Source organism: Carassius gibelio, chromosome A23 (assembly GCF_023724105.1).
Source record: "Carassius gibelio isolate Cgi1373 ecotype wild population from Czech Republic chromosome A23, carGib1.2-hapl.c, whole genome shotgun sequence".
In the NCBI taxonomy this organism is placed as follows: Eukaryota; Metazoa; Chordata; class Actinopteri; order Cypriniformes; family Cyprinidae; genus Carassius; species Carassius gibelio.
The window spans coordinates 23,803,349-23,828,851 of NC_068393.1; the positions used below are offsets into that span (position 1 = coordinate 23,803,349).

At 36.1% G+C, this 25,503-nt stretch overlaps 2 protein-coding genes across 2 annotated transcripts in view; one reads left to right on the plus strand and one right to left on the minus strand.

The window, feature by feature from the left end:
* Positions 1 to 4,339, plus strand: part of LOC127945123 (integrin alpha-5) — a 49,826-nt gene extending 45,487 nt beyond the window's left edge. The window contains exons 27-30 of the mRNA XM_052541702.1: positions 1,019 to 1,132; positions 1,735 to 1,836; positions 1,951 to 2,073; positions 2,167 to 4,339. Coding sequence (XP_052397662.1) covers positions 1,019 to 1,132; positions 1,735 to 1,836; positions 1,951 to 2,073; positions 2,167 to 2,247 — 420 coding nt within the window. The 3' untranslated portion in view covers positions 2,248 to 4,339. The remainder of the gene's footprint in view (positions 1 to 1,018; positions 1,133 to 1,734; positions 1,837 to 1,950; positions 2,074 to 2,166) is intronic.
* A 130-nt stretch (positions 4,340 to 4,469) lies between these two features.
* Positions 4,470 to 25,503, minus strand: part of LOC127945124 (rap guanine nucleotide exchange factor 3) — a gene marked incomplete at its 5' end in the record, with an annotated part of 32,815 nt that continues 11,781 nt past the window's right edge. The window contains 25 exon segments of the mRNA XM_052541703.1: positions 4,470 to 5,389; positions 5,506 to 5,577; positions 5,717 to 5,771; positions 5,860 to 5,924; positions 6,019 to 6,106; positions 6,190 to 6,240; positions 8,546 to 8,636; positions 9,203 to 9,384; positions 10,013 to 10,138; positions 10,762 to 10,859; positions 11,010 to 11,147; positions 11,315 to 11,393; positions 12,590 to 12,620; positions 12,975 to 13,057; positions 13,482 to 13,632; positions 13,761 to 13,839; positions 13,997 to 14,085; positions 15,100 to 15,194; positions 15,261 to 15,407; positions 15,549 to 15,625; positions 17,041 to 17,101; positions 17,188 to 17,272; positions 18,736 to 18,913; positions 19,172 to 19,293; positions 19,503 to 19,609. Of these exon segments, the coding sequence (XP_052397663.1) occupies positions 5,271 to 5,389; positions 5,506 to 5,577; positions 5,717 to 5,771; positions 5,860 to 5,924; positions 6,019 to 6,106; positions 6,190 to 6,240; positions 8,546 to 8,636; positions 9,203 to 9,384; positions 10,013 to 10,138; positions 10,762 to 10,859; positions 11,010 to 11,147; positions 11,315 to 11,393; positions 12,590 to 12,620; positions 12,975 to 13,057; positions 13,482 to 13,632; positions 13,761 to 13,839; positions 13,997 to 14,085; positions 15,100 to 15,194; positions 15,261 to 15,407; positions 15,549 to 15,625; positions 17,041 to 17,101; positions 17,188 to 17,272; positions 18,736 to 18,913; positions 19,172 to 19,293; positions 19,503 to 19,609 (2,469 nt within the window).

Genomic DNA, 25,503 nt, shown 5'->3' on the forward strand with positions numbered 1-25,503 from the left:
TGGGAGAACAGGAGTCTTCATTGACATGACTTCGAATACTAAAAGATAAAAATTTATTGAAGCAAACTTGACGAAGATTATTATATTATATTATATTATATTATATTATATTATATTATATTATATTATATTATATTATATTATATTATATTATTGGCAAATAGTTTTCTTGTTTTTACCATTCAGATATCATTCAGTAATATTAAATGAGCACAACATGTTTAATGAGTATTTACATTAAATTAGTGTCCGTATCAAATTGAATTGATTAGAAAACAAAAACCCAAGTTAAAGTAATGTCTGTTTTAAATAACTTTTGTGAAAATAACATGACAGTATGGGTGAAATGTTCCATTGTCGTAACACGTTTTTTATGTAAAGATTTGAAACGGCATACTTATTCTGACATGTAATTTTTAAAATGCATAAAAGAATGTTATCATAATAAATTCCATGTAGCACTACTCCTAATGAAATGAATGTACAGGGATCTGATGAGGAATGTGGTAATGTACCAGAGCTAAATATTATTGTGTCAGATGGTCGGAATCTGGCTTTAGGCAACTGTAGGCAAGATTTTACAGTCCTGTGACTCTACCAGTGAATTCCCACTAATTTAAAGCAGTTGATGCACAACGTTAACATTAGGTCTTTTGTCATCGCCATTGGCTCGTGACGCGAATATCTGTCTCATGGTCTCATCTCTCCATCCGGAACGTCGCTCTCATAATTATTTTGAGGTTTTTAATTAACGCTTGTGTCCCACATGACAGGCAGGCATGCTTTTATGGTGATTTGATTTATTTCTGCCTGGAAGTTTAATTCACATGGTAAAGAGTTGTAACATTTCAGTGTTATTTATATAAATGACTGCTGTTATGAAGGGTTTGTAATGAGTTACGGCAGGTGCCAACATGCAGTGTGATGAAATACTTCTGTAAATTTCATTAGGTTAATTTCTATAAACTGATCATTATTAACTCTCTCTATTTCCTTTTTTTGTTTGTTGATGTTTTAGTCTTGCTCCAGTGTGGATTGCTGGACTCTGAAGTGTAACGTTGGCCTGCTGGAGAGAGGGACTAGTGCCATACTACATGTTCGCTCACGAATCTGGGCAGAAACCTTCATGGAGGTGAGCGGAAAACCTTGGTGCCAGCAGTCCAAAGCTGTCATCTCTAGATTATTAATAGTACTGCAATAAATGCAAAGCGTGGCTTGTACAAGCTTTCATACAGCCAAAATTCAGACTCCAAAGTCTAAAAAAACAAACAAACTAAGCTTACTGAACTGTCTGTCCCATGATTACACTGATTAAATATAAAAAAGCATGGCTGTGTGTGGCCGGGTCACTACTAAGTGAGCTAACAGAGTTTATAAATCTCTGTTCTTGTACAGTATGTTAAAGAGAGTCAGATGAGATCTCCAAACAGGAGCTCTTTTGAGAGACGCCTGACATGCTTTCTGCAGTTCTAGCCTATACAAGGCTTATAAGTAAGTGCATTGGAAATACATCAGGAGAAATTCTGAGAGCTCAGCGGATTGGAATGTCAGAGGGGTTTTGTGAGCAGCAAATCCAAACTGAAACACGGATTCAGTGAAACCATACTGCCCTCATTTGGATGCATGGGAGATTGCTACATAAAAAGCCTATTCAGTTCACAACCACCAGACGCATTCTAATGCACAGCCAGTTTAACATGTTATTTATTTGCATTTTTTATGCCTTATTTGCAGAATCCTTATAAAAACCTTAATCTGGAGTGCATTGCTAGTTACAAAGTGGAAAAGATGCCATATGCCATTCTGCCAAAAGTGACTTCTAGTGGTGCTAAAAAGGTAAGCTTCATACCTTACTCATCTAATTCATGTTCGTCACTTCTAGACATAATCTAGCTGGTTTGTATTCGTTAATTCATCCACTGATCTTCGTCTTCTGTCTGTTACCTGTAGGTGGTCACTCCCGTGGTCTGGAATAAGCCGGACAGTACGTATGCTGTTCCTCTGTGGATCATCATCCTGGCTATTCTGGCCGGTCTTCTACTGCTCGCACTGCTAATCTACGTCCTCTACAAGGTCAGTGTCTGCCATTTTCTTCTTTTTTTATCACCTTAGGAATATCTTGTAAACAGTTGTAAATTTCTCTCCTTCTCTTCTTGGTTTCTTTAGCTCGGCTTCTTCAAGAGAACTCCGTACGGCACAGCGATGGAAAAAGCCGAGCTCAAACCTCAGGCTGCATCCGAGGCCTAAACTACTAAACTAAGAGCGTTCAGAAAACACGTCCCAGGAGAATGTTCTTAACCAGAGGATTCAAAAAGAAGTTACTTGCTGTTTAAAAAAAAACAAACAAAGACTAGACTTGCAGTAAAGGTATACGAATGAAAAAGGTCACTGGATCTCCACTGTACTGCACTAGATCACGAGATCCTGAGGCCTTAAAGCCAAATGAATGTTTATTTTACGTTATCGTTTTTCCTTGACATGGGTTTCGGTTTTTAACCACCATCTATAGCCTACCACTCACAAACAGATCTTAACCAAAGCTCAGGGTCCCTTGTCTTGCCTGGCAACCTGCTAAAGAAAAAAATGGCAGCAAATCTACAAACACAATCTGCACTAATATTGAGTAACATTTTTTTATTTTTTTTCTTAGTCCGTAGCTGCTCATGTGTTCCAGATGGTTAAATGGCATCTGCAGTATTGCATTTTAATTTTTTTGCGTGTACGTTTACACCGAAACAAAATCATCTATGCAGTATTTCACAACCAACCAAAGATATTGATACAGGTTTTGCTCATTTATTGTGCTGAGAGTGAGAATGAGGTAGTTGGATACCTCACCGTGGACCCTCATCTCCACTTTCCTGCTGTCCTTTTTCTTTTTATGAAGATGTTTTAGATGTTTTTTGTTTTGTGGTTTCAAATAGAATGGGTTTTCACTTCAAATGAGATGTTTTTGCTTTGTACCTTTCGAAGAAAGCAAGCATGGGTTGGTTTCAATCTCAGGTGATGCTGCGGAAAGGATTGAGTGACTCATTTCTGCGGAAAACATTGTCAGGATCCTTCGCGGAAGGCGAACGTTCTTCCCTACTGAATTTCAGGCATTTCTGTCCTGTTGTTGTAGCAGTAACAAGTGACAACATTGCCTTAAAAGTCATCTGGGACTCAACTGGATCTGCGATGAGTCTGTGAAACCTCACCGATGCCTTGAAGCAAAGCTGTGCTTTGCCATTACAGACTCTAACAGACTCTTGGGTCAAAGAGAGGAAGGGTCATCCCTCCAAATTTCTGTGGGTGAACCGAGAACCACTGTGGGCTTGGAAGGAGATTTCCACTTAGTCCGTTTGTCAATGCAAAATTATCCGACTCTCAGACTGAAAGTAAACGTCCTCCAAAGCAGGCAGGATTCATCCAGGGACTGGATGTTTGAAATACACCTGTATACTTCTTGTTTTGTCTTTTTTCGTATGTTTGTCTTTATGATCAACTGCTTGTGTGTGTCTGGATGTGAAGTTATGAGAGCTTTTTTGGGGGGGGGGGGTTTATGGAGTGCCACAGTCAGTGTAGAAATGCCTCCGTACATCATGGTGCTGAAGTGGCCGGATCAGACAGGAAGTAACTGCAGTCACCCATCGAGGAACTCCTGTTTCAGCGAGCCACCTGGAAAGGGAAAGCAGCTGGAACTGTGGGATGTGTAGGAGATCTGTATGGAAGTGCAATATTATTGTATTTGTTTTGTCATGTGCATATTAATACTTAATTTTAGTGAATTTCTCAGAAATAGGGATTATTTGAAGACAACACCCAGTTTGAGGGTTGAACTTAACCCAGATGTTTATAATTTATAAAGAAGTGTAATGTTGTAGTCTGAAATCGACAGAAACATGACTCAGTTGCCAAAAAGGTCCAATAATTCTTTTGTCAAATTGAAATGCCATTTATGACAATTTATGTCATGGTTTTACAAAATTAAATGTGGTTGTTTGAATTGGTACAGAATCAAATAACGGACACATAGACTCCACTTGAATCCTTAGTAATGTTTTGAATCTCTTTTACAAATTATTTATTCCTCCAAATGTTCGATTTTGGTTTTGAGATTTTTGGATTTTAAGCGGGAGGAAACACTGGGTATGTATTATTATTTTTTTTTAATGCCCCAAATCCCCGTTTATGTTTTGTTTTAAGTTGTAAATGTGTTTGGGGAGGAGATTATTTTAAATTTCATCTTAAAGTGATTTGATGTATTTCATCTCCCCATATTGGGGAGAATCAGAAGGATTTTCAAGTAATTATTTGTATTTACAGTTTGCATTTTAAATAAATCTTTTTTTTTTCACAACTTATGGTTGAATTGTTTTTTCATTTTTAGATCATTTAGTATGCTTAAGAAAAAGAATTTGGAGAAAAAATTTGAATTAGAGATACTAAATGGGTAAAACATTTTAAACCAAAAAAGAAATAGCACCACAGATGTTCAATAATTTATTTATATAAAAATAAATTTTTCATTAAGAAAAGAAAATAGCATAAGGTATATACTTTAATATATAAATTCTACAAAACTGTGCTCTTTTCATAGTATTTCACTGGTTTAGCTTAGTGGTATTTGGCTTTTATATACAGCAGCTAGTAACAATGTTGTTCTCCAGTGCTTGCTCACTATGAAATTCAAAGGATATATTCATAACATAACATAAATGAGGAACAAGTGCTGATAGACCATTGATTTATTAAGAATAACTGCATTTATTTGCATTAATTTTCAATAATTCAATGGTCCAGAGTCAACTGTCAGTCAAAATGTCTATATAATGTTTATTTATGCACACACCGTTCAGGTTTGTCCCTAAAACAACGTCTTTACACCACATCATGCTTCTAAAAACAGCCCAAGCCAATGTTGCTTGTTTAGACAGAACGTGGCGAAGAGATACAGAGCTGTCATCAAAATCAACACTGTCATTTTTAACAGCTAATGCCAGCAGCACTGAGGTAAAATTCTTCGCTCGTGGTGTAGTGTGTCAGATACATCACATGTTAGTCACAGCAGACAGATCAGAACACTTCTGATAAGGCATCCTAAGGAAATTTTCCCTTGTCAGCATTTTCCAAGCCAGTGCTTGGCTTCGCACAGTCCACGCAGCACTGACTGACGACGTTTGTCGTTTACACCAATTAACCACACATAGGGTGATCATGGATTATCATCAATCGCTTTTGTTCTCCAATATGGAGCAGGATGGGCTGAAGAAAGGCAGTTTTGCGGCAGCTCAGCACTCTATGGCTCTGGAGAGCTGAGTTAGTTTCTTCTGATTGTCAATCACTCTGAGGTTCTGGATGTATTGTCTTATGTTGGCTGCATTGCGCAGGGTCAACGACTGGTCTGAATCTGCAAGATATGAGGGAGTGAAACATCAAGGCTGAATTGCAATGACACACTCATGCCGATTTATTCCACGTTTTGACATTATATATCATACTGAAGTAAAAGAAAGAATAACATACATGTTGATAATCGAATAGCTTGGGTTTCCGAGAACATTCTTTCCGTCAAGCCTTTCGGTGGAGATGAAGGCACTGCAAAAGCACAAAAAGACAGAATGTCTCTTAATTGCTGAATTCAAGTCGTCTAAACTCAACGAAGGACAAGAAAACGAAACTCTATAATGCTAACACTTTGGTGTCCTTTGATCCACACCACTAGGGGGAGCCATACCGTAAGGTTGACTTCGACACTCTCGCACTGTCTTCACTGTTCTGGCAATCATGCGCTGAAAAAAAGATAAAAAGCACATATTAAATGTGTTGTCTAAGGAGTAGGGTTTAAATTTAAAGCAACATTTAAAATCATACTCGCACCATTTTCTCAAAGTTGACCAGTTTGTCAGTGTAGTTCTTGTTCCCCTCATGGATAAATGTCATATCTACACAGACAAATGAGCAAGTGATCGATTAAAGCGGATTCAATCTTGATATAAATGGTAAATAATGTCAACTGGATTCAGTAGTAAACTGTACCTTTAAGCAGTAGAGGCATGAAGGGAATGTATGGAGGGCTGAGTTTGGCTACAGCCAGTCTGTAGGCCCTGTGGTTACGGGACGGATCCTACAACAAAGAGATGATGACTTCTCATATAGTACCTAGACACAACCAATCCCCGTAAAAAGCAACCAGATATTTGCTCTTACCATCAGTCTTTCATATGCACAGTAGATCCTCTTGGTTTTGTTTGGAAGTCTCTGTCAAGTCAAGTCAAATTTATTTATATACACATTGTTTTGAAGCAGTTTTACAGAAAATCATGATGTTAAATCAATAGTTAACCCAAAACTTTGCATTAATCTAGATTATAGACAGGTATTTTGACAAGAACTGACTTTTAAAGTTAAAATGCCTTAATGATTGTTTTGTTGTTGTTGTTGTTGTTTTTACAAACATGCAGCATTCCACAACACTTTAATTGATAAAATGGATGTTTCAATCATCTTTTTGGACTCTCATTCTGACGGCACCCATTCACTGAAGAGGAACCATCGTGATATAAAGCAAGTGATATAATGCTAAATTTGATCAAATCTGTTCTGATGAAGAAACAAACTCATCTACATTGTGATGGCCTTAAGGTGAGTAATTTTAAAGCGAATTCAAATGTTTGAGTGAATTATTTCTGATACAATGATACAAGCAATCAAGCAGATAAGATTAGCTATATATGGATAAAGTTGGACATACAGTATTGTTCAAAATAATAGCAGTACAATGTGACTAACCAGAATAATCAAGGTTTTTAGTATATTTTTTATTGCTACGTGGCAAACAAGTTACCAGTAGGTTCAGTAGATTCTCAGAAAACAAACAAGACCCAGCATTCATGATATGCACGCTCTTAAGGCTGTGCAATTGGGCAATTAGTTGAAAGGGGTGTGTTCAAAAAAATAGCAGTGTCTACCTTTGACTGTACAAACTCAAAACTATTTTGTACAAACATTTTTTTTTTCTGGGATTTAGCAATACTGTGAATCACTAAACTAATATTTAGTTGTATGACCACAGTTTTTTAAAACTGCTTGACATCTGTGTGGCATGGAGTCAACCAACTTGTGGCACCTCTCAGCTGTTATTCCACTCCATGATTCTTTAACAACATTCCACAATTCATTCACATTTCTTGGTTTTGCTTCAGAAACAGCATTTTTGATATCACCCCACAAGTTCTCAATTGGATTAAGGTCTGGAGATTGGGCTGGCCACTCCATAACATTAATTTTGTTGGTTTGGAACCAAGACTTTGCCCGTTTACTAGTGTGTTTTGGGTCATTGTCTTGTTGAAACAACCATTTCAAGGGCATGTCCTCTTCAGCATAGGGCAACATGACCTCTTCAAGTATTTTAACATATGCAAACTGATCCATGATCCCTGGTATGCGATAAATAGGCCCAACACCATAGTAGGAGAAACATGCCCATATCATGATGCTTGCACCTCCATGCTTCACTGTCTTCACTGTGTACTGTGGCTTGAATTCAGAGTTTGGGGGTCGTCTCACAAACTGCCTGTGGCCCTTGGACCCAAAAAGAACAATTTTACTCTCATCAGTCCACAAAATGTTCCTCCATTTCTCTTTAGGCCAGTTGATGTGTTCTTTGGCAAATTGTAACCTCTTCTGCACATGCCTTTTTTTTAACAGAGGGACTTTGTGGGGGATTCTTGAAAATAGATTAGCTTCACACAGACGTCTTCTAACTGTCACAGTACTTACAGGTAACTCCAGACTGTCTTTGATCATCCTGGAGGTGATCATTGGCTGAGCCTTTGCCATTCTGGTTATTCTTCTATCCATTTTGATGGTTGTCTTCCGTTTTCTTCCACGTCTCTCTGGTTTTGCTCTCCATTTTAAGGCACTGGAGATCATTTTAGCTGAACAGCCTATCATTTTTTGCACCTCTTTATAGGTTTTCCCCTCTCTAATCAACTTTTTAATCAAAGTACGCTGTTCTTCTGAACAATGTCTTGAACGACCCATTTTCCTCAGCTTTCAAATGCATGTTCAACAAGTGTTGGCTTCATCCTTAAATAGGGGCACCTGATTCACACCTGTTTCTTCACAAAATTGATGACCTCAGTGATTGAATGCCACACTGCTATTTTTTTGAACACACCCCTTTCAACTAATTCAACTAATTGTCCAATTGCACAGCCTTAAGAGCGTGCATATCATGAATGCTGGGTCTCATTTGTTTTCTGAGAATCTACTGAACCTACTGGTAACTTGTTTGCCACGTAGCAATAAAAAAATATACGAAAAACCTTGATTATTCTGGTTAGTCACATTGTACTGCTATTATTTTGAACAATACTGTATATATATGCAGCTTTATATAAAAAGCAGGCCGAAAATATAGCTATATTTTGTGACAAATTTATTGTAAGGTCATTTGATATATGTTAGAGGTTTTGAAAAAAGTTTGATTCTGGTGTTTTACACAGAAATAAAACAACCGAAGCTTATTTAGACTAGACTAAGAGTAGATAGTTGTCCTTACCTCCCATGTTTTATTGAGCCTCTGCACAGCACTGTTACTGATTCCGAACATCACTGCGAAAAACGAGTTCAGGTTCTTCAGCTCTTTAAATCTGAAATACATCAAATCAGATGCCTATGAACTCCTACTCCTTAAAGCAAACACAAAGTTTAGTAAGCTATTCAGACTTTACAATAGAGTTTGGGTCATTTTCTATGTTATAATAGTTCAAAAAATTATTATAAAAAAAGTATTACATCCTGCTGCAATAATAGACAAAAACAATCCAGCCACATAATTTATGCTGTTAAAATAAAACAAGATTATTGGAGTATGTTTTACAGTATATAATTTTTTCAGTATATATGAACTTTTTTCAGCATATATTTGTGACATTTATTGGGATATTTTTTACACAGTCTACTGTGTAAGTGTCTAAATAGCTGTAAAGTTTGTTTAAAGATTGTATGATGAAAAAGATGATTAGTTAGTGGGTTGAGTGGTTACGGTGAGTCATGTTGATGTTGTAAAGGTGAACTTAAGCAGAAGTGTGACGTAAAGAAAGAGTAGTGTAAAAGCATTAGTGATTAAACCGATGTGGAATCCCCTCCACTATAAAGTACTGTATGTATGTTGTATCGTATGGCATCAGTTGTATCAGTCTGATTTTGTACTCACACAACAGCCATCTTGATGAACTTCTTGAGCAGAATGGCTCTCTTGACCAGATCCTCACAGAGACACAGCTCTGTCACCACCCAGTACTGAGTCTCGTTGAAGCGACGCACAAACCGCTCAAGGTTAGCCGTCGTGGCTCCTTGGAACTTTTCCCGCCCAAAAACATAGTAGACCAGCTCCACCTGTAGAACAGCAAACTAACTTGAGCCATGTTCATATAGAAGTTTTTGAATATAAGGATATTTTGTTGCTAAACATGCCATATTTATATGCGAGAACTACTTCACTTTTATAATTTTACACAATATAAATGCGTGTGTATGTCTATATGTGAAGTGAAAGCTTAGACAGCTACTAACTAATTTGTAAGTTCATTAATACCTTTATTCAGCAGGGCAGGAACACATTAAATTAATTAAAACTGACATTAAAGATGCTTAGATTGTTTGTTTTAAAAAGATTTGGAGAAGTTTAGCATGACATCAGTTGCTCACCATTGGATCCCCTGCATTGAATGGGTGCTGTCAGAATGAGAGTCCAAAGAGCTGAGAAAAACATCACAATAATCCACATCTTTTCTCAGATGTTTGGACTCTCATTCTGACGGCACCCATTCAATGCAGAGGATCCACTGGTGAGAAAGTGATGTAATGTTAAATTCCTCCAAAAAACTAATCTTCATCTTGGATGGACTCAGTGTGAGTAACCAACAGAAAACTTAGATTTTTGGGTGAATTATTCCTTCAACATAGCAAATCATCCTCCCAATTTCATATAATCTTTAGTCATTTTTGCTGATTTGGCTGTTACCTCGTGCATGGCCGTGAAGAGCTCCCAATCATAGCTGGTGTGCTGGCTGGCCATGTCCTTGGAGCACATCTGCTCCAGAGAGTCCATGGTGCTCTTCTCTGGCCCTAGCTGCTCTTTCACGGGTGTCTGTCAGGGGTAAAACACACACACACACCAGAGGAGACTCTTAAATCTGAACCATAATATTTGACCATTCTGTTAATTAACTAACTACAGAATGTAACCCCTTACATCTGAAATTATATGACTGAAATTTGAAATATTGGCTCATTCAATAATAACAACATGATATTTTAATACAATTTAATAAAAATAAATCAGTAAATTAAAAATAAACAAATATTTGCTGTTATAAGCTCATTATTTAAAGCAGCGGTCTCAAACTCAATTCCTGGAGGGCCACAGCTCTGCAGAGTTTAGCTCCAACCAGCTCTAAATCCCACCTGCTTGGAAGTTTCTAGTAATCCTGAAGACCTTGACTAGCTGGACCAGGTGTGTTTGATTAGTGTTGGAGCAAAACTGTGCAGAGCTGTGGCCCTCCAGGAATTGAGTTTGAGACCAATGATTTAAAGTGTTCTAACATAAAAAATCCAAAAACATTTTATAACTAGTACTGCAAAGTATTTCAATAGGCATCACAAATAATATGTCACAATTATGTATATTTACAGCGGACTTGTATGGCTAGAATCCCTGGCAGTGAGGAACTTTTACTATGAAACCGCAATAATTCTGTTGGCATCTCTCACCAGTTGTTCCACTTGGCTGGCAGAGCAGAGGAAAAGCTTCTCATTCACTCCTAAAGAGGCAGAGACCGCCGTGGTCTCCAACTTCAGCTGAACCCTGTCTGCAAGAGGCAAGCAGAAGAAACTTTGATCACATAACGCATCTGATTAGGTAGGACATCATCTAATATTAAAGCTGTAACAGTTCTGGCACAGTAAAAAGATCTTCAGAGGAAATTCAGAACCCAAATACTGTGAATCTCATAGCTTACCTCCTGAGGAATTCATCTTGACTAGCACATAGTCTCTCTCAGGATCCACTAATGTAGTCAAGATGTCATTCACTGAAGCATCGACCGGCAGCATTACAGTGACAGACTTCTGATCCGGTTTAAAGATCTCATACAAGACTGCAAACGGACAATTGGACTACTTTAAATTTAATTAGATACATTCCATGGTGACTATTTTGATTCATTTTAGCAATTTCACAGGGGAAAAAATCCTTGTTTTATCTGCACTTGGTTTATTTTCTTTGTGGTGTTATTAAAACTCTCACAGTAGTAAAAATACAAACCTTTATCTTGAGCTTTAATCGACCGTAATTTCCCCACCGGCTCTTCGTAAGCAGAAAACCAATCAAACTTTTGGTTCAGCTGAAACAAACATAACGGATATTAGAGCTTGCAGGGTTTCAAAATTCAGTTTCCAACATGTGCAGACAGACTGGGTCTGAAATAAATGGTCTTAGGTATGATGAATTTTCTGATTATATATATATATAAGTGATTTTAAAGGGGTTATATGATGCGTTTTCAAGTTTTCCTTTCTCTTTGAAGTGTTACAAGCTGTTCATGAATAGATAAGATATCTATTCTTGACTATGGATTCAGACTAAAGCAAACTCTTAAAAGAACAGATCATCTGCCACTGCGTGTTGTTGATTCCTCAAAAAGAATTGGCTCATAAAGGCCCGTTCACACCAAGCACGATAACTATAAAGATAACGATAAAGATATAGTTAAAATCGTTCTCAATATTAAAGAATAGCAGAGTCCACACTACATTTATAATGATAAAGGCATAGAGAAACTGTATCATTGGAATCATTTTCAGAACGATTTTTTTCTAGCTGATGAACGATATAAACATTGACATCCAATCAGAATCCTTCCTGCTGTAATGAGCTCGAGGATTTAAAGCGGCAGACGCACGTGCGCTCAGAATAAACAGACGATATAGTTTGCTGGTGTGGACGCTAATATCGTTATCTTTATAGTTATCGTTCTTGGTGTGAACGGGGCTTAAGAGTCATTTGTTCATGAATCAGAGTACGCTGGTCACGTTTAATATTTTATGTGATGTGCAGCTTAATCGAAATAGAAAAAAGCCATTTCTAGCCAGTATTTCGCGGCACACATGCATTTATTTGCAATAAATTCAATACAAACTCACATTCAAAACTAAGGTAAAATATGATATTATTTTTTTCTTGTATCAGCGGGGAGTGCCGTTGTTGGAAAGCGGTCCAGGGAAAACTGTTGCACTGTACTATGTACTGTCCTGAGACACCTGTTCTCAAATACACTGCACACTATATTACGTTTGACTGGGTTTTATGTGACAATGGATAAGACTGACCTACTTTTAGTGTACATTTCAATGTACGTGTATCGTGTATGACTCTCAGAACGGGATTTACTTTTCTTTAGTTCTCTTAATTTGTCTAAACACCTGTTGACTTTTCCAGCGGCGAGTCTGTTTATCATGCTGTGTCATAAAGTAAGTAGGATTTATTGGTTGGTCTCTTATCGCTGCAAGTTTTCCATTAGAAAGAATAAGGGCCTCTTACCTTCGTCAGATTGTGACATCCATTCTCAGTTCTGCAAGGAGTATAATAGGGAGCAGTTATAAATGTAGGATTATGTAAAGAGGGTTGAAGCTTGTATATCAGTCTCAAGAGAAAAGTTGTGGACTTTATAAATGCAGGTCAAAGAAAGATCACTTATGGTGATTATTGATTACTTTATGACTAGAAAAGCTTCAAAGTGTGAAGTGCATTAACTGTGCAAACACTGGCAAAGTAACTTTAAAAGTTACTTGACTTTACTTTGAAGTACAGCTGAGCAATATCCATCAGTTACAAAACAGAGTATAAGAGACCTGATTTTGGTCATTATGACCAAATATTTATGTGCAAGTGTTTGTATTTGTACATTGTTAAGTGTGTTACCTACATTTTTGTCTTTCTCCTGTCCCTCAGCTGTTCTCTGAGCATGCTGGAAAGTCTCGAGTCAGCCATCACCGCTTCCCTTAAGTTCTATCACAAAAATAATGATATTTTAAATAATCTTCCTATGCATTACATTTTAAGACAACAGCATTGACAATGCAATTAAAAAAATATAGTAGGGTTGAACTTAAATGTATTAATTGGAATCTGATTGGATAATACATGTTAGTTTATAGTAATATTACATATAATTAATATTATATAATATTACAATATTAATATAACATTATAATAACATTATTTTTTAAAATTATTATTAACATTAGACTGTGCAAAATGAATAATTTTACATTTACAAAAGTCAGTTTTGATTAAATTTTATTCAGTCTTTATTTAGGCCTAAAGTGTCCCACTTTCACCTCTAAAGTGCCATTACAGTACTGGGTTTTCATATAATAAAACATTTGAAATGTTTAAGACTGAAGAAGTAACTACAGCATTTAATTTTTACCTCTAGGAATTCAGAAGCCACAGGATTGTCCCTCAGTAGCGGACCGTACAGAGCCACCCAGTGAGCCACCAGTTTCACAACCTTCTGCTTGGTGTTGAGAGCATATGCTGTCTTCTCCAGGTCTGTACCTTCTGATGGCTCCACTTGGTAGGTGCAAACGCAGGTTAAGGATCAAAAAACACTCACTTTTCGGCATAAAGACTGGTAACAAAACAAGTAAAACAGAGAGAAATATTGATATGAAGTAGAAAATCAGTAGTTCCTGTAGTGGCAGGATATTGATGCTGGAGGGCCGCACAGAGCTGACTGCAGGGCATGAAGACTGGATGTGTTAAGAGGAAGTCAGTCACACTGGGATCTGCAGATGTACAAAACAGATTCCTAAACGTCATTAACAAAATTTTAGACCGTTCTTTCGCAGTGGCTCTGTAAATAACTGATCGGTTTTAAACAAACAAATACTAGATTCCTAACGTTTTCATATTTAAAGATGTATTTAAATGTCACAGCCATACCTATAAAATCAGCGCCATTGGCTTCCAGTTTAATCGTGTCCAGCATGTGTTCTAGGATCTTCTCTGGCGTTCCTGACATTACTGTGTACCTGAGAGAGGTGGATAATTCATATTCATAATTAAGTGTCCTGTATTTCCATCATTCAGAATTGGTTGAATACACTTGAAATCAAATAACAGTGATGATTAATGACAGGGCTTGCATTTCATTGTACAATAGCACTTTTGTAAGTAAAGTTCCTAGGATGAATCACTTAAACTTTCACTGCAGACATTGAACGCTTTAGCTATTCTGGATATGTATTATTCAGGGCTCGTTTCACTTGGTGATTTTATATCAATGATTTATGAAAATGGATTTGAATTGGCTGATTTAATTTACTCAATGTGCGTGGTAAAATGGGCTTAACACTGTGTGGTGATATTCTCATAAATTAAGTTAATGCAAATTAAATGACATAGTAATTGCTTTCATTAACCCTAGAAAGCCTGCTGTATTATATTTGATATATACATTTTTAAGGCCTCTAAAATCAACAAGACCTTTTTTTTTTAAAATCTGTTGTACACAATCTACTACATGCCTTCTGTGTTAAACATTTGAATACTGTACTAATAGATTTTATTGAAAGATATTGAGTGCAAGTAGTCAGCTGTACTGTTCGATCTCATTGATTTATACTACAAGCTTACAATACAATACATTACAAACTATCAAAATTTAATCAACTGCACCCAACTGCATATTTTGTCTCAGTTTGGGCCTCTGTTTTTTCCTTTTTCCCAAGTATCAGCTTTGTAATTGGCACCATATCACGCTATGTGAGCCATAAAAGCCTCTAAAGGTTCAATAAAGGGTTCAATATTAGGTGTATATTCAATTAAATTCAAATGTATTTGTATAGCGCTTTTCAAAATACACATTGTTTCAAAGCAGCTTTACAGAAAATGCATATGTCTACATTACAACATTTTAAAAATGTAATACTTCTTTTTGCTGTTCTGTTTGGCTATGCTTGTTATGGTGCAGAAATGTTACTCTTGAGCTTTGATTAAATCATTGAGGTGTGCAATTTAGCATAAAAATGGACAAAATCATTTACTTGCTGCTGCTTGCTGATCCTCCCAGATAGGTGGACAGGTGAACCAGAACGACTTGACCATGTTCCTCTAGACGGACAGTGTTGGCCTCAACATCCTGCAGGTAAATTCAGGTTAAAGACCACCATGGATACACATCCTAAGCGATGCACACACAGCCTACCTTAAGGATACGTATAAAGTCCTGCTTGTCCACTCGCAGGAAGTGGCAGTTGTCCTCTCTCAGGATGATGGTGGCTGAACGAGGGGCGTCGTTCACCAAGGCCAGCTGCCCAAAGTCATCTCCCTCATGAAGCGTGGTCACCAAGCCCTGTGTCACCCACATACACAAGATCAGCTTTTCTTAAGAGGAAGTGCACAGTATGAATTATACCTTCAAACAATGTAAGTACATCTATATTTAAACTCAGTGACTTCTAAAGGTCGCTCACATGAAGTTAAATGGCTTTACCTTGCCGTGTGTGATAACATTAACAGATCCTCTCCATATGATATACCAGGATGTTCCTTTGTCCCCCTGATTGAATACTGAAATAAACACATTACATTGTTTTATTATAGTATACACAATCTTATGATTCTTTTTTGAGAGGGCATCAGTTTCCGAAATTACAGAAAAAGCTTGATTGGACTGACCAACTTTAGACATGTGAACAAGAATTTTTTTTCTTCCACATTTCAGACATTCATTTTGTGAAGGGTTTTTGCAGTTTTTAAAAAGGTGTTTATTCATCCTTCCAGAAATGAATGCCTAAAAAGATATGTAAAAAAAAAAGAATATCTTGCTCAGTATTTTTGTTTGTTTCCCGATGCAAATATCTAAACATCCTTAAACAAAATACATTTATTTGAGATGCGAATTTAACATATGGATACTTATTTTCGGAGAAATTGAACGTTAAGTCAGTTGATCTGTCAGTGTGCTATGGCAGATACTTGCTTTAATCATAAACTCTCTTCATTTGTATCAGTTTCTCAAAAAACAAGACTAATTAATTTCTGTAATATGGATTCTCAAGTAAATGTATCTTGATTTAAGAATCTTTAAATGTGCACTGGACAACAGGAGAAAAAATACTGAATGTATTTTTAAACGTTGATGTGTTGCTAATAAAAGATATATACATTTAGAGATCATATTGACGCATTGTTATATTTAATTTCTCTGTACTTGGCCTTAAAAAGATCTTAAAGCATCTTAAATTTACCTTCAATAAACCTGAGAAACCCTGTTGTAAACAACAATAATCATGCTCATGCACAACTTCAGGAAAAACATATTTTAATATTTTATTTATTTAAATCCCTCCTCTCTAACCCAGTTCATTTACAATAAATAAAATCAAGACTCCTGCAATATTTTTTTCTTTTTGAATATCACTCAGCAATACATTCCATTATAGAAGAAAAATGGTTTCATGTTTCATTTTGACATTAATTATGATAAATTAAAAAAGCATTTCCAAGACCATTGGATCCATTAAATTTTTTTTAAATCATAATGCACTATTAATATATGAAAAAAAAGAAATGTGATTCTGAATAAACTACACTAATATGAGCTTATGAAATTTGACAGATTTTTTAAAGTGACTAAACTACCCAATTAGATAATCATCAGAGTCTCTTCTTACTCGTGCTATTCTCTATGCATGATTGACTGCTGCATTGACGCCAGACGTGCTGTAAGTGCTTTCATTGGACTTTTCCCTTTGTCTCTCAGTTTGCTGATATTAGGATGTCAATCATCCAGTTCATCACATCACAAGGGAATTACACAATAAAAGGATTTCATCATCTCATTCGCATGCTGTCTGTCTTTGGTGTCTGAGCAGGACGTTTGCTGCTCATTTTCACTCAGGCTAAGCACAAATTCAATATTTAGCATGGTTCTTTCTTACCGCCCACCACTAATGAAATGTCATCATTGCTTTCACACTCACAGACTGTTCCCGCTTTGGCATGGCTTTCAAAAACCAACACTGCTGCCAGCTCCTTCCGAACCTATGGAAAAGAATGAAAGAAATGAGGGATGAATGAAGATTTGTGGCGTAAACAACCATGACGGCTGTCAGCGACTGTTGACTTACAGATGTAGACAAGTGGGCCACAGCTTTGAAATGCAGAAGTTCTTCGTAAATAACTTCCAGATCCTCTGGAGTTCTCTGGTTTGGGCTAAAACAAGGACGCAGATTATTACACACAGACGTTTTATGTTGTTTATAACAAGTTAAACATGAAGTGTGTGAGTTTTTTTTTATGTTAAATTTCTGTCCTGGCTTAATATCATCAGACACCTATAACTGTCACAAATATAGTGCTTGTCATGTTATACTTGATAAGATACTGATTTTAAACCTGTTAACCCGCACCTGGACGCCCACGCACTGAACTCTCTTTTTTTGCACGTGTCAATGTTTACGAATAGATTAAATTAAATGGGACAGAAATTAATCTTGACAAGCTATACAGTATATCATTATAAAGATTAGCCTCAAGGATGTATTTGATATATTTGTGTAAGCAGTACACATAAAAAAATAAAAAGTACATACCAGATTCATCGTAATAGCGAGGCATAAACACATACATAGTTGTAAATCAGGGTTTAGTTAGAAAGGTAAGGGTCCACTGAACGACATCTCATAGAGCACGTTTAGTCCAACGAAGCATTAACATTGTAATATGGATCATAATTCCTTTGTTTACGTTTCAGTTCTTCAGGGACAGTAGTGTTTCTGTCCGTTATGGAATAACTCACGCTCAGAAAACTGCCTCTTGGTAGTAAAAAACAGCATGGTTTTGTAGCATACTGTGTCACAAACAGAATGAGGTGATCCACAAAAAAAAGATTGTTTATTTGAATTCTGGCGCTCTCTCGTGATCAGCGATGTGACGCACTTGTCATCTGATGGAGGCGTAACGTAGCGATCGGCTTTTGCGCAAATTATATAAAAAAATAAATAAATGTTGTCTACATTTTTATATATGTGTGAGTGTGTTTTATGGGGAATGTGCCTGTATCTTCATGATTACCATCCGTTTGAGCGCAAATCAGCACACTATAACTGTGTAATCACAGCTATCAATGTGAATGCTGTCTATATGAATACAATAGAGTGTGATTATTGACTTTATGGCACATCTGTATGATTACCATCATTATAACTGGCCATTAGCACATCAGAATGTGATAATTGACTATAAAAAATCAGTGTAAATGCTGTATTTCTAGCAATCTCAGGATGTACTGCAATTGGCAAATATAGTTACATTTTTTTTATTACTCAAATTATTCACTACAAATTATTGTATTTTTCTAGTGCTCCAAAAAATACTTATATGATGTCTAAGATTCTGTCTATTGTTTTATAATTGAAAAGCTATGCAGTGGTATGTTTAAAAGAGTTTCGCATTAGCGTGTTTCTGAGTGAATGGCGATACATTAAATCCATAATGAGTAGTCAATATTTAATTAAAGCGGACTATTTTAATGATACTTTTCAGCCCTGTATGATATTAAAGTTTCTATTCAGCCAGCTCCTTCATCTGGTGCCTCTAGCAGCACTTCACCTTTAAGTGCTAGTACATATAATCTGTGTTTATGCTTGTTATTTTTCAGACTTTTGGTGTCTTACCATTTACGTAGTATCATAGTCAGAAGAGCATCTGGACCCATCTGGACCAGGAGCGATAAACTCTCTTGGAGTTCGTCGTCTTTGGAGTCTTTCTCGTTAGTTGTGTGATTAAGGTCAAACTCCTCCATAAAGCGGTAAAACTGTGTGTCTTTGTCTTGGTAGTTTAACTCCTGTTTTACTGCACATTTTGACAGAAACATTGGTTGCCAGTTAGTTAATACAGTATCTTCAGATATATAATAATAATATTAATAATTTAATAATTCCATTGTTTTTTTTTGGCAATAGCAAAACTATTTTCTTTCAGGCATGTGCCATTGTAGTAAATAATGATTGAACACGAATGATGTAATCCCTCAGTATCACAGTCTGACATCACTGTACCACAGAACATTTTTGTAAAGGGAAAGCATGCAAGATATGAAGAAAATCTCACCATGACTCAGAATGCCCTCATCCACCAAAACTTGCCACATTCCGACTGCCTGACTTCTGGACTGGAAGCAATCATTGAGCTTCATTAGCCAATCCACAAGTTCCTTCCCACTGCAGCACTGTCTGTGACAGACCAGAGAACCATTTTTCAGACTGAATTTAAAGTGTTACACATTTATCTGTATGTCTCTATGGTTGAATCACGTACGTTGATTTATTTGTTTCTCCAAAGGATTATAAGTGACTTCTTGAGAATTATTATATGCATTTCCATCAAAGTCAGAAATATTACAGGCTTTGCACAAGCACATGACAGACAGTGAAATATTCACCTGTAGGTCTTAAGATGGTGTTTTCTGTCTCTTATCAGGCCTGGGTTACGCTCCATCAGAGTGCTGTACACCACCCTCGCAGCCTTCAGGATCCGATCAGATAAAAACTGAACAAGTGACACAAAACAAAATTTAATGAATATTTTAACTCTCATTATTTTGTAAATATTTTTAAGCTGGTTTTATTCTATTATTTGAAATGTCTTTGAATCTTGTTTAAATATGCCAGGAAATTAAAATTAATGACATTTTTCTTCTTAAAGTTTGAAAATGTAGAAAGTTTTGAAAACTATTTATAGACAATGCGAAATTAAAATTGGCCCCATTCAGAATGACTTTAGTTATTTTAACAACGTTTACATTTCACATTTATTCACTTAGCAGACATTTTATCCAAAGCGACTTCAAAGTGAGAAATACAACAAGCTACAACTTAGAAAAGTATAAGCTAGAAGCATTTTTTTTTATTACACCCTAATTATTTCCCTCTGAATATGCCACATTATGTAAGTTAAATGCAATTGCTGTTTCATGCTGTGTCTAAATTGGACGAAAGTTTGCTCATTTCAAAAGAAAGACTGGTAATGTTTACTTTACTTTGGTGTTTACATTTATACACAAGATTGCCATTAAAAAAGTATCAGCCTTATAGAAATGGCAGGTGAGAACCTGACACATTTTTTCCAACACCTCCTCCGCTGAGTTGAATTTACCAAACTGAAGATTGCTACCATTCGCACTCCTCCCCCATATGGAAGCTGTTTCTCTGCTCATCTCTTTTCCTTCTATCAACTTGTTTTCATCCATCCCTCCCTTCCAGGACTTCTGTTTTCATTGCACGTCTCCTCGTCTCCACTCTTCATTCCGTTGGCCCCCCACAGACAGCGCGTCCTGCTCCAGCTCCCAAACAGACTGAGAAAACTGGAGTGTAAACGCGACCTTATTGATTGAGCCTACAGTTTATTAAACTACTGAAGCAAGCCACTGTTGTTGCTACACAGCCTTCGTTTTTTTCTGCAAGCCTGCTAAGACCAACTCACTGATCACATGATAAAACTGGTTTGGCACATTGACACACTGTTAAAAAAGCAAACGTCTGTTGAAGTGGAAGGCAAACATAGGATGACATGGACAAGTTGGTAAAAGCAAGATTTCCATTAAAAGCAAGATATTTAAGATTTTCTTGCTGAAAAGGGACTGGGATCAGGGATGTTTTTAGTGCTGGTTTGCGCTAACAAAAGGAGGCTTGCTAGTTAAAAATATATTTAGAAACTTTTTTTTTTTTTACTGACGAAGTGATTGAACACACACACACACACCTCATTTTTACATTTATGCTTCAGAACATCAAAAGCTGCAAGTTCAAAGCCAAACGCCTCAAGCTTTTGCATGAGGCCTTAACAGCACAGCAACCAAAGTAAACTGATGACTAGTTGTGCATTTTCCGAAGAGTGGTGCCGGCTACAAAACTTGCTGTTATGATGCTTAGGTGTTGTGAGTGGTTGTCGGCTCATTGCTATTTGGTTTGCTAAGGTGTTTTGTGTGGTTTTTTTAGCCTGTTGCTTGCTGATTGCCTATTGGTCCAAATCAAAACTACATGCACTACTGGTCCAAACACGGGGTTGATCATTTAGAAAACTGTTGAGCAGCTTAATTTTAGTGAATACGTGTTTTCATGATTCTTTGATTAACAGATAGTTTAAAAGAACAGCGTTTTTTAAATTGAAACAAAATCTTTTACTTTTGATCAATTTAATGCATCCTTGCTGAATAAACAAATCCATTTTCTTAATTTACTGATCTCAATACTTTTTATGTGCCTTAAGACAGTATATGGCAGTATGAAAGAAATACAGTATATTAGCATAAAATGGTTTCATGACCATTGTGTGCTACAGCATTTGCATGTGTTAACATCTAGCTTAATTCAGTACTTTATAATCTGTAGTTAATATATTTAGATTCATCTTTTATCAATATCCTGCTATTCTATTACAACCTATATTTCAATATTCTATTAAAACAATTGCAATATTGCAGAGTATTTGGGATAGATACAATGTGGAATTGGACACATACTTTTGCTACACCCTAACTGTCTCATTCTTTAGTCTTGTGATTTTATGGAAAAATCTCAACCTTTATTTGTTTGTTCTGTTCCTCCGCAGAACAGTTTGTCCCAGGATGAGGTCTTGAACTTGAATTGCCTTCATCTCTCACACTTTATTTGTTGTGGTTGTTGCTGAGGGCGGAGGCGTGTGGCCCTTCATGGAGGCCCCTGGCCCGGTCGGTCAGTCACGGTGATGTAATTGTCTTCTGACCCGTGAGGGATCGGCTGACCCTTCTTTTCAGTCCAAAGAGAGACCAAATCTGCAGTGCTCTTCTTACAGGACCACTTCATTAAATGCTACACAAGGATAGTTCTGAACAGAACATGCGCTTATTCTCCAGTCCAAATTATCCAGAGAAAATTTCTGAGTTACAGTTACTCTTAACTCATTTGGTAATTAGTATCCAAGTAGTTTAGCCAACTAAACTAAGCCTAGTAAATGTGGTTAACCTACATCTAGCCTGTATTCTCTGAGACTTAGACGCTGAAGAACCCTCCATCTAGCTCACTTTACACAACGTGTCCCCAGACACTTTTTTTCTACAGACTAAACATGTAAATCACTCCCCATCATCTCTGCTTCATGATTCTGTCCCTGGAGACGAGGGTTGAGATGGGAACAGTAGCTGGCAGCCTATCACTGACTTTGACAGCTCTCTTGAACACTTATATGTATCATAGGATACCTTTGACAACAAGAAGTATTCTTCAGTCATCCTCTATTTTACCCAGATATCAACCTTATCATTCAGTTTACATATTAATGATATTTGTTAATGCCTTGAAAATGTATGATGAAAATTGTAATGATCCCAAAACCTTGGATGCTGGTGTATATGTTAACTGCTGTAATTTTGGACATGTTCCACTCATGTTTGGCAACTTGAAAGTGTCAGATGAGTATTCATTTCGAAGGTATCTATTATTCAGCTTACATCCCTTTTTTTGGCCTAAAAAAATTAGCTTGCTATGTTTACATACTTGCTTTTCTGAATCTCTCAGGTGTGTCTAAGGATCACAGGAGAGCTCCAACCAAACTACCAGGTCATAGAACACTGATTATGTGACGTCTCCACATGACTAAGGGATTGTCCGGAGGGAGAGGGAGGCATTGTTCAAGAGTAGGTCAGATTGCTATACAAACATTCACTAAAAAATGTAAAATGGCAGCATGGTAGCACTTACTGTAATATACTGTTGATATGTGATTACAAATTTCTAGTTCAGAGTTGTAGTTGGCTAGAATTAATGATGTTTTTTCCAAAATTGTGAGAATGATTAACATTTTTTAAATTATAAGATTCTATTTATAAAATATTTAAATCAATAAAAAAAAAAGCTAGTGTTACTAGGGATGTTCATTTCGGTTATTTTTCCTAACTGACGCTCGTTAACCGATTATTTACCATTAACCGACAAGATTATTTTAAATTAGAATTGAATTAAATTAAAGGATAAGTGTCTATGACCCGTTAAAATTTTGTACATTTGTTTCCAGGGAATTAATTTTACATGCGTAAAAAGCTACAAACAACAAAACATGAAGATTCACATGGTCTTCATTTCACATCACACACCTGTAGCGCTTCTGCAGGCGGAGAAAAACATAATAAAGCTAGGCTATATATAGCAAATAAATAGGCCTATACGAGAAATATATTTTTACTTGAATAATAAATTACAAAAAATGAATGAAAAACAGAGTTTCGATTCATTTTTGTAATGCACAAAAGGAAACAGACGGCAGAAAGCTGCATCCTATTTTTCTTTAGGCTTATTTTACGCACAAAGATTTGTTTTTATTGTGAATGTACACAGTTAAAGGCAAACCGTTTACAATTCTGATTATCTTTATGACTAAAAGGAGAAGTTGCTTCCACTGTTAGGAAGGGAAAAATCAAGTGATTGCGCTGGCGACACATGCGCACACAAACTTTCACTATGCAGCCTGTTCATTATTATAATAAAATACAGTCAGTCAAACATATGAAAAAAACAAAAAACAAAAAACAACCCTGCTCAGTTTAACCTATATAATAAAATCTGTGCTGTTAAGTGTTATCACTGTACCGCCATGATGTTGTGCAAAACATTTTGTTTTACGTGGATATTGGAACGCGAATGAAGTAGGCTATAATAAATAATAATTTTGCATTCAAATACATCGCGAATATAGAAACATTTGATTTTGTGTCGAGTAAGAGACCCACCGGTGGTTTACATTTTTATTTTAGCCTAAATTAATTTGTTTTGGCTTGTCGTTAATGTTGCTATAACTTCTTATATGCTATTTTTTATTCTTGTTATTTTAGCCTACTGTTAATCGAAATGATTTGTTGTGGAGTGAGGGGAACTAAAATAGCATAGCTATGTTTACAGTGTTTATTATAATGTTTATAAACATTTTGGGTCGGCATTAGGCCTATTTCTGAATGAAATAATACAATTTGACTTATTAATAGGCTATGCAACTTTTTTTTTTTTTCTAAATTCTCAACGGTCAGTTAATAGTTAACCGGTTAAAACTAACATCCCTAATCGTTACAAATTGCAAACCTCATTGTAATTATAGTAAAGTTTAGTTAACATTTATTAAAATATAACGTGTATAAAAAAATACTACTATGCACCACCTGAACTACTGAAAAACATCCTTAATGTTCATCCCTGTTTGTATGAATATGAATAGCTGCTCAACAAAACAATAGAGCCTCACCCTGAGATTTGCAAACTTCTAACACAATACCTCAACTACAGAGACTGGCTGGGGATGTGGTTGTGCTTCCTTTGTATACAAGTGTTAGTCATCCACATGCATCAGGTTTTGAAGTAGCAGCAGCACAGACCCGTCCTCCTCTGTTGTGTGTGGAGGAAACAGGCTGTGTTTTCCATCTGTGGGCGATGGTAACAGCGGAGGCAGTCGTGATGGTGTGACCTCAGTGAGCTTCATTCCGTACAATACAGAGAGAATTCACAATAGAGGTGGCCAGGAATCATATTAGAAACACTGGGACGCATGGTTATGAACTTATAAAGGATATTATTGTTAACTAAAGGATTAAATACTATTTTGTAAATTGAATTAAAGCTGAAATAAAGGGAAAAATATTAGTTGAAAACTAATATTTATGTTATTCAAGTTTAAGTTGAAACACTAAAATTACTAATCAATAAATAAAAACTGAAACTGAACTTAAACAAAAACTGAAATAAAATAAATTTCATCTATAGTAATAATAATAATAATAATAATAATAATAATAATAATAATAATAATAATAATAATTATAATTATGACAAAAGTACATGACCGATTAACCCTAACAGAATTACTAAAAATTAAAACTTAAAATCTAAAAATAAAAGCTCATTTAAAATAGAAACTTTAATAGTATATTTATAAAAAATATACATAAAAAAATAACACAGGAACTTGTGGCTGGTCTTTGTCGGTGTAAAACTGCCATGTTGCTAGGGTGGTTATTTGTGTTATTTTACAGAATATTTTTTTATCTCATTGCTATATAGTTGCCAGGTTGTCTAGATGGTTACTATGGTGTTGCAGAGTGTTTTTCCGAAGTGTTTTTGGATATTGCTTAGAGGCCGAAATCTAAAGAAACCCACCATCAAGTCTCAATGTCATCAATGTCACATTCTAATCTTTAGATATGGCTGGATAGGGCTTTAGAAAAAACTTATTTAGAAAACTCTACATATTTCCTTAACTAGGAGTAATAATAATATTGATGCTTGCCTTAAAAAACACCACTAATAATAGAAAGGATCAGAGGGTTCCAATGAAAACAGTTTTCCTTGTTCTCTTTCTGCTCAGAGGAACACACTCCAGGAATCACTGTGCCCACAAAAAACACTCCAGGAGCTGAGAGCATT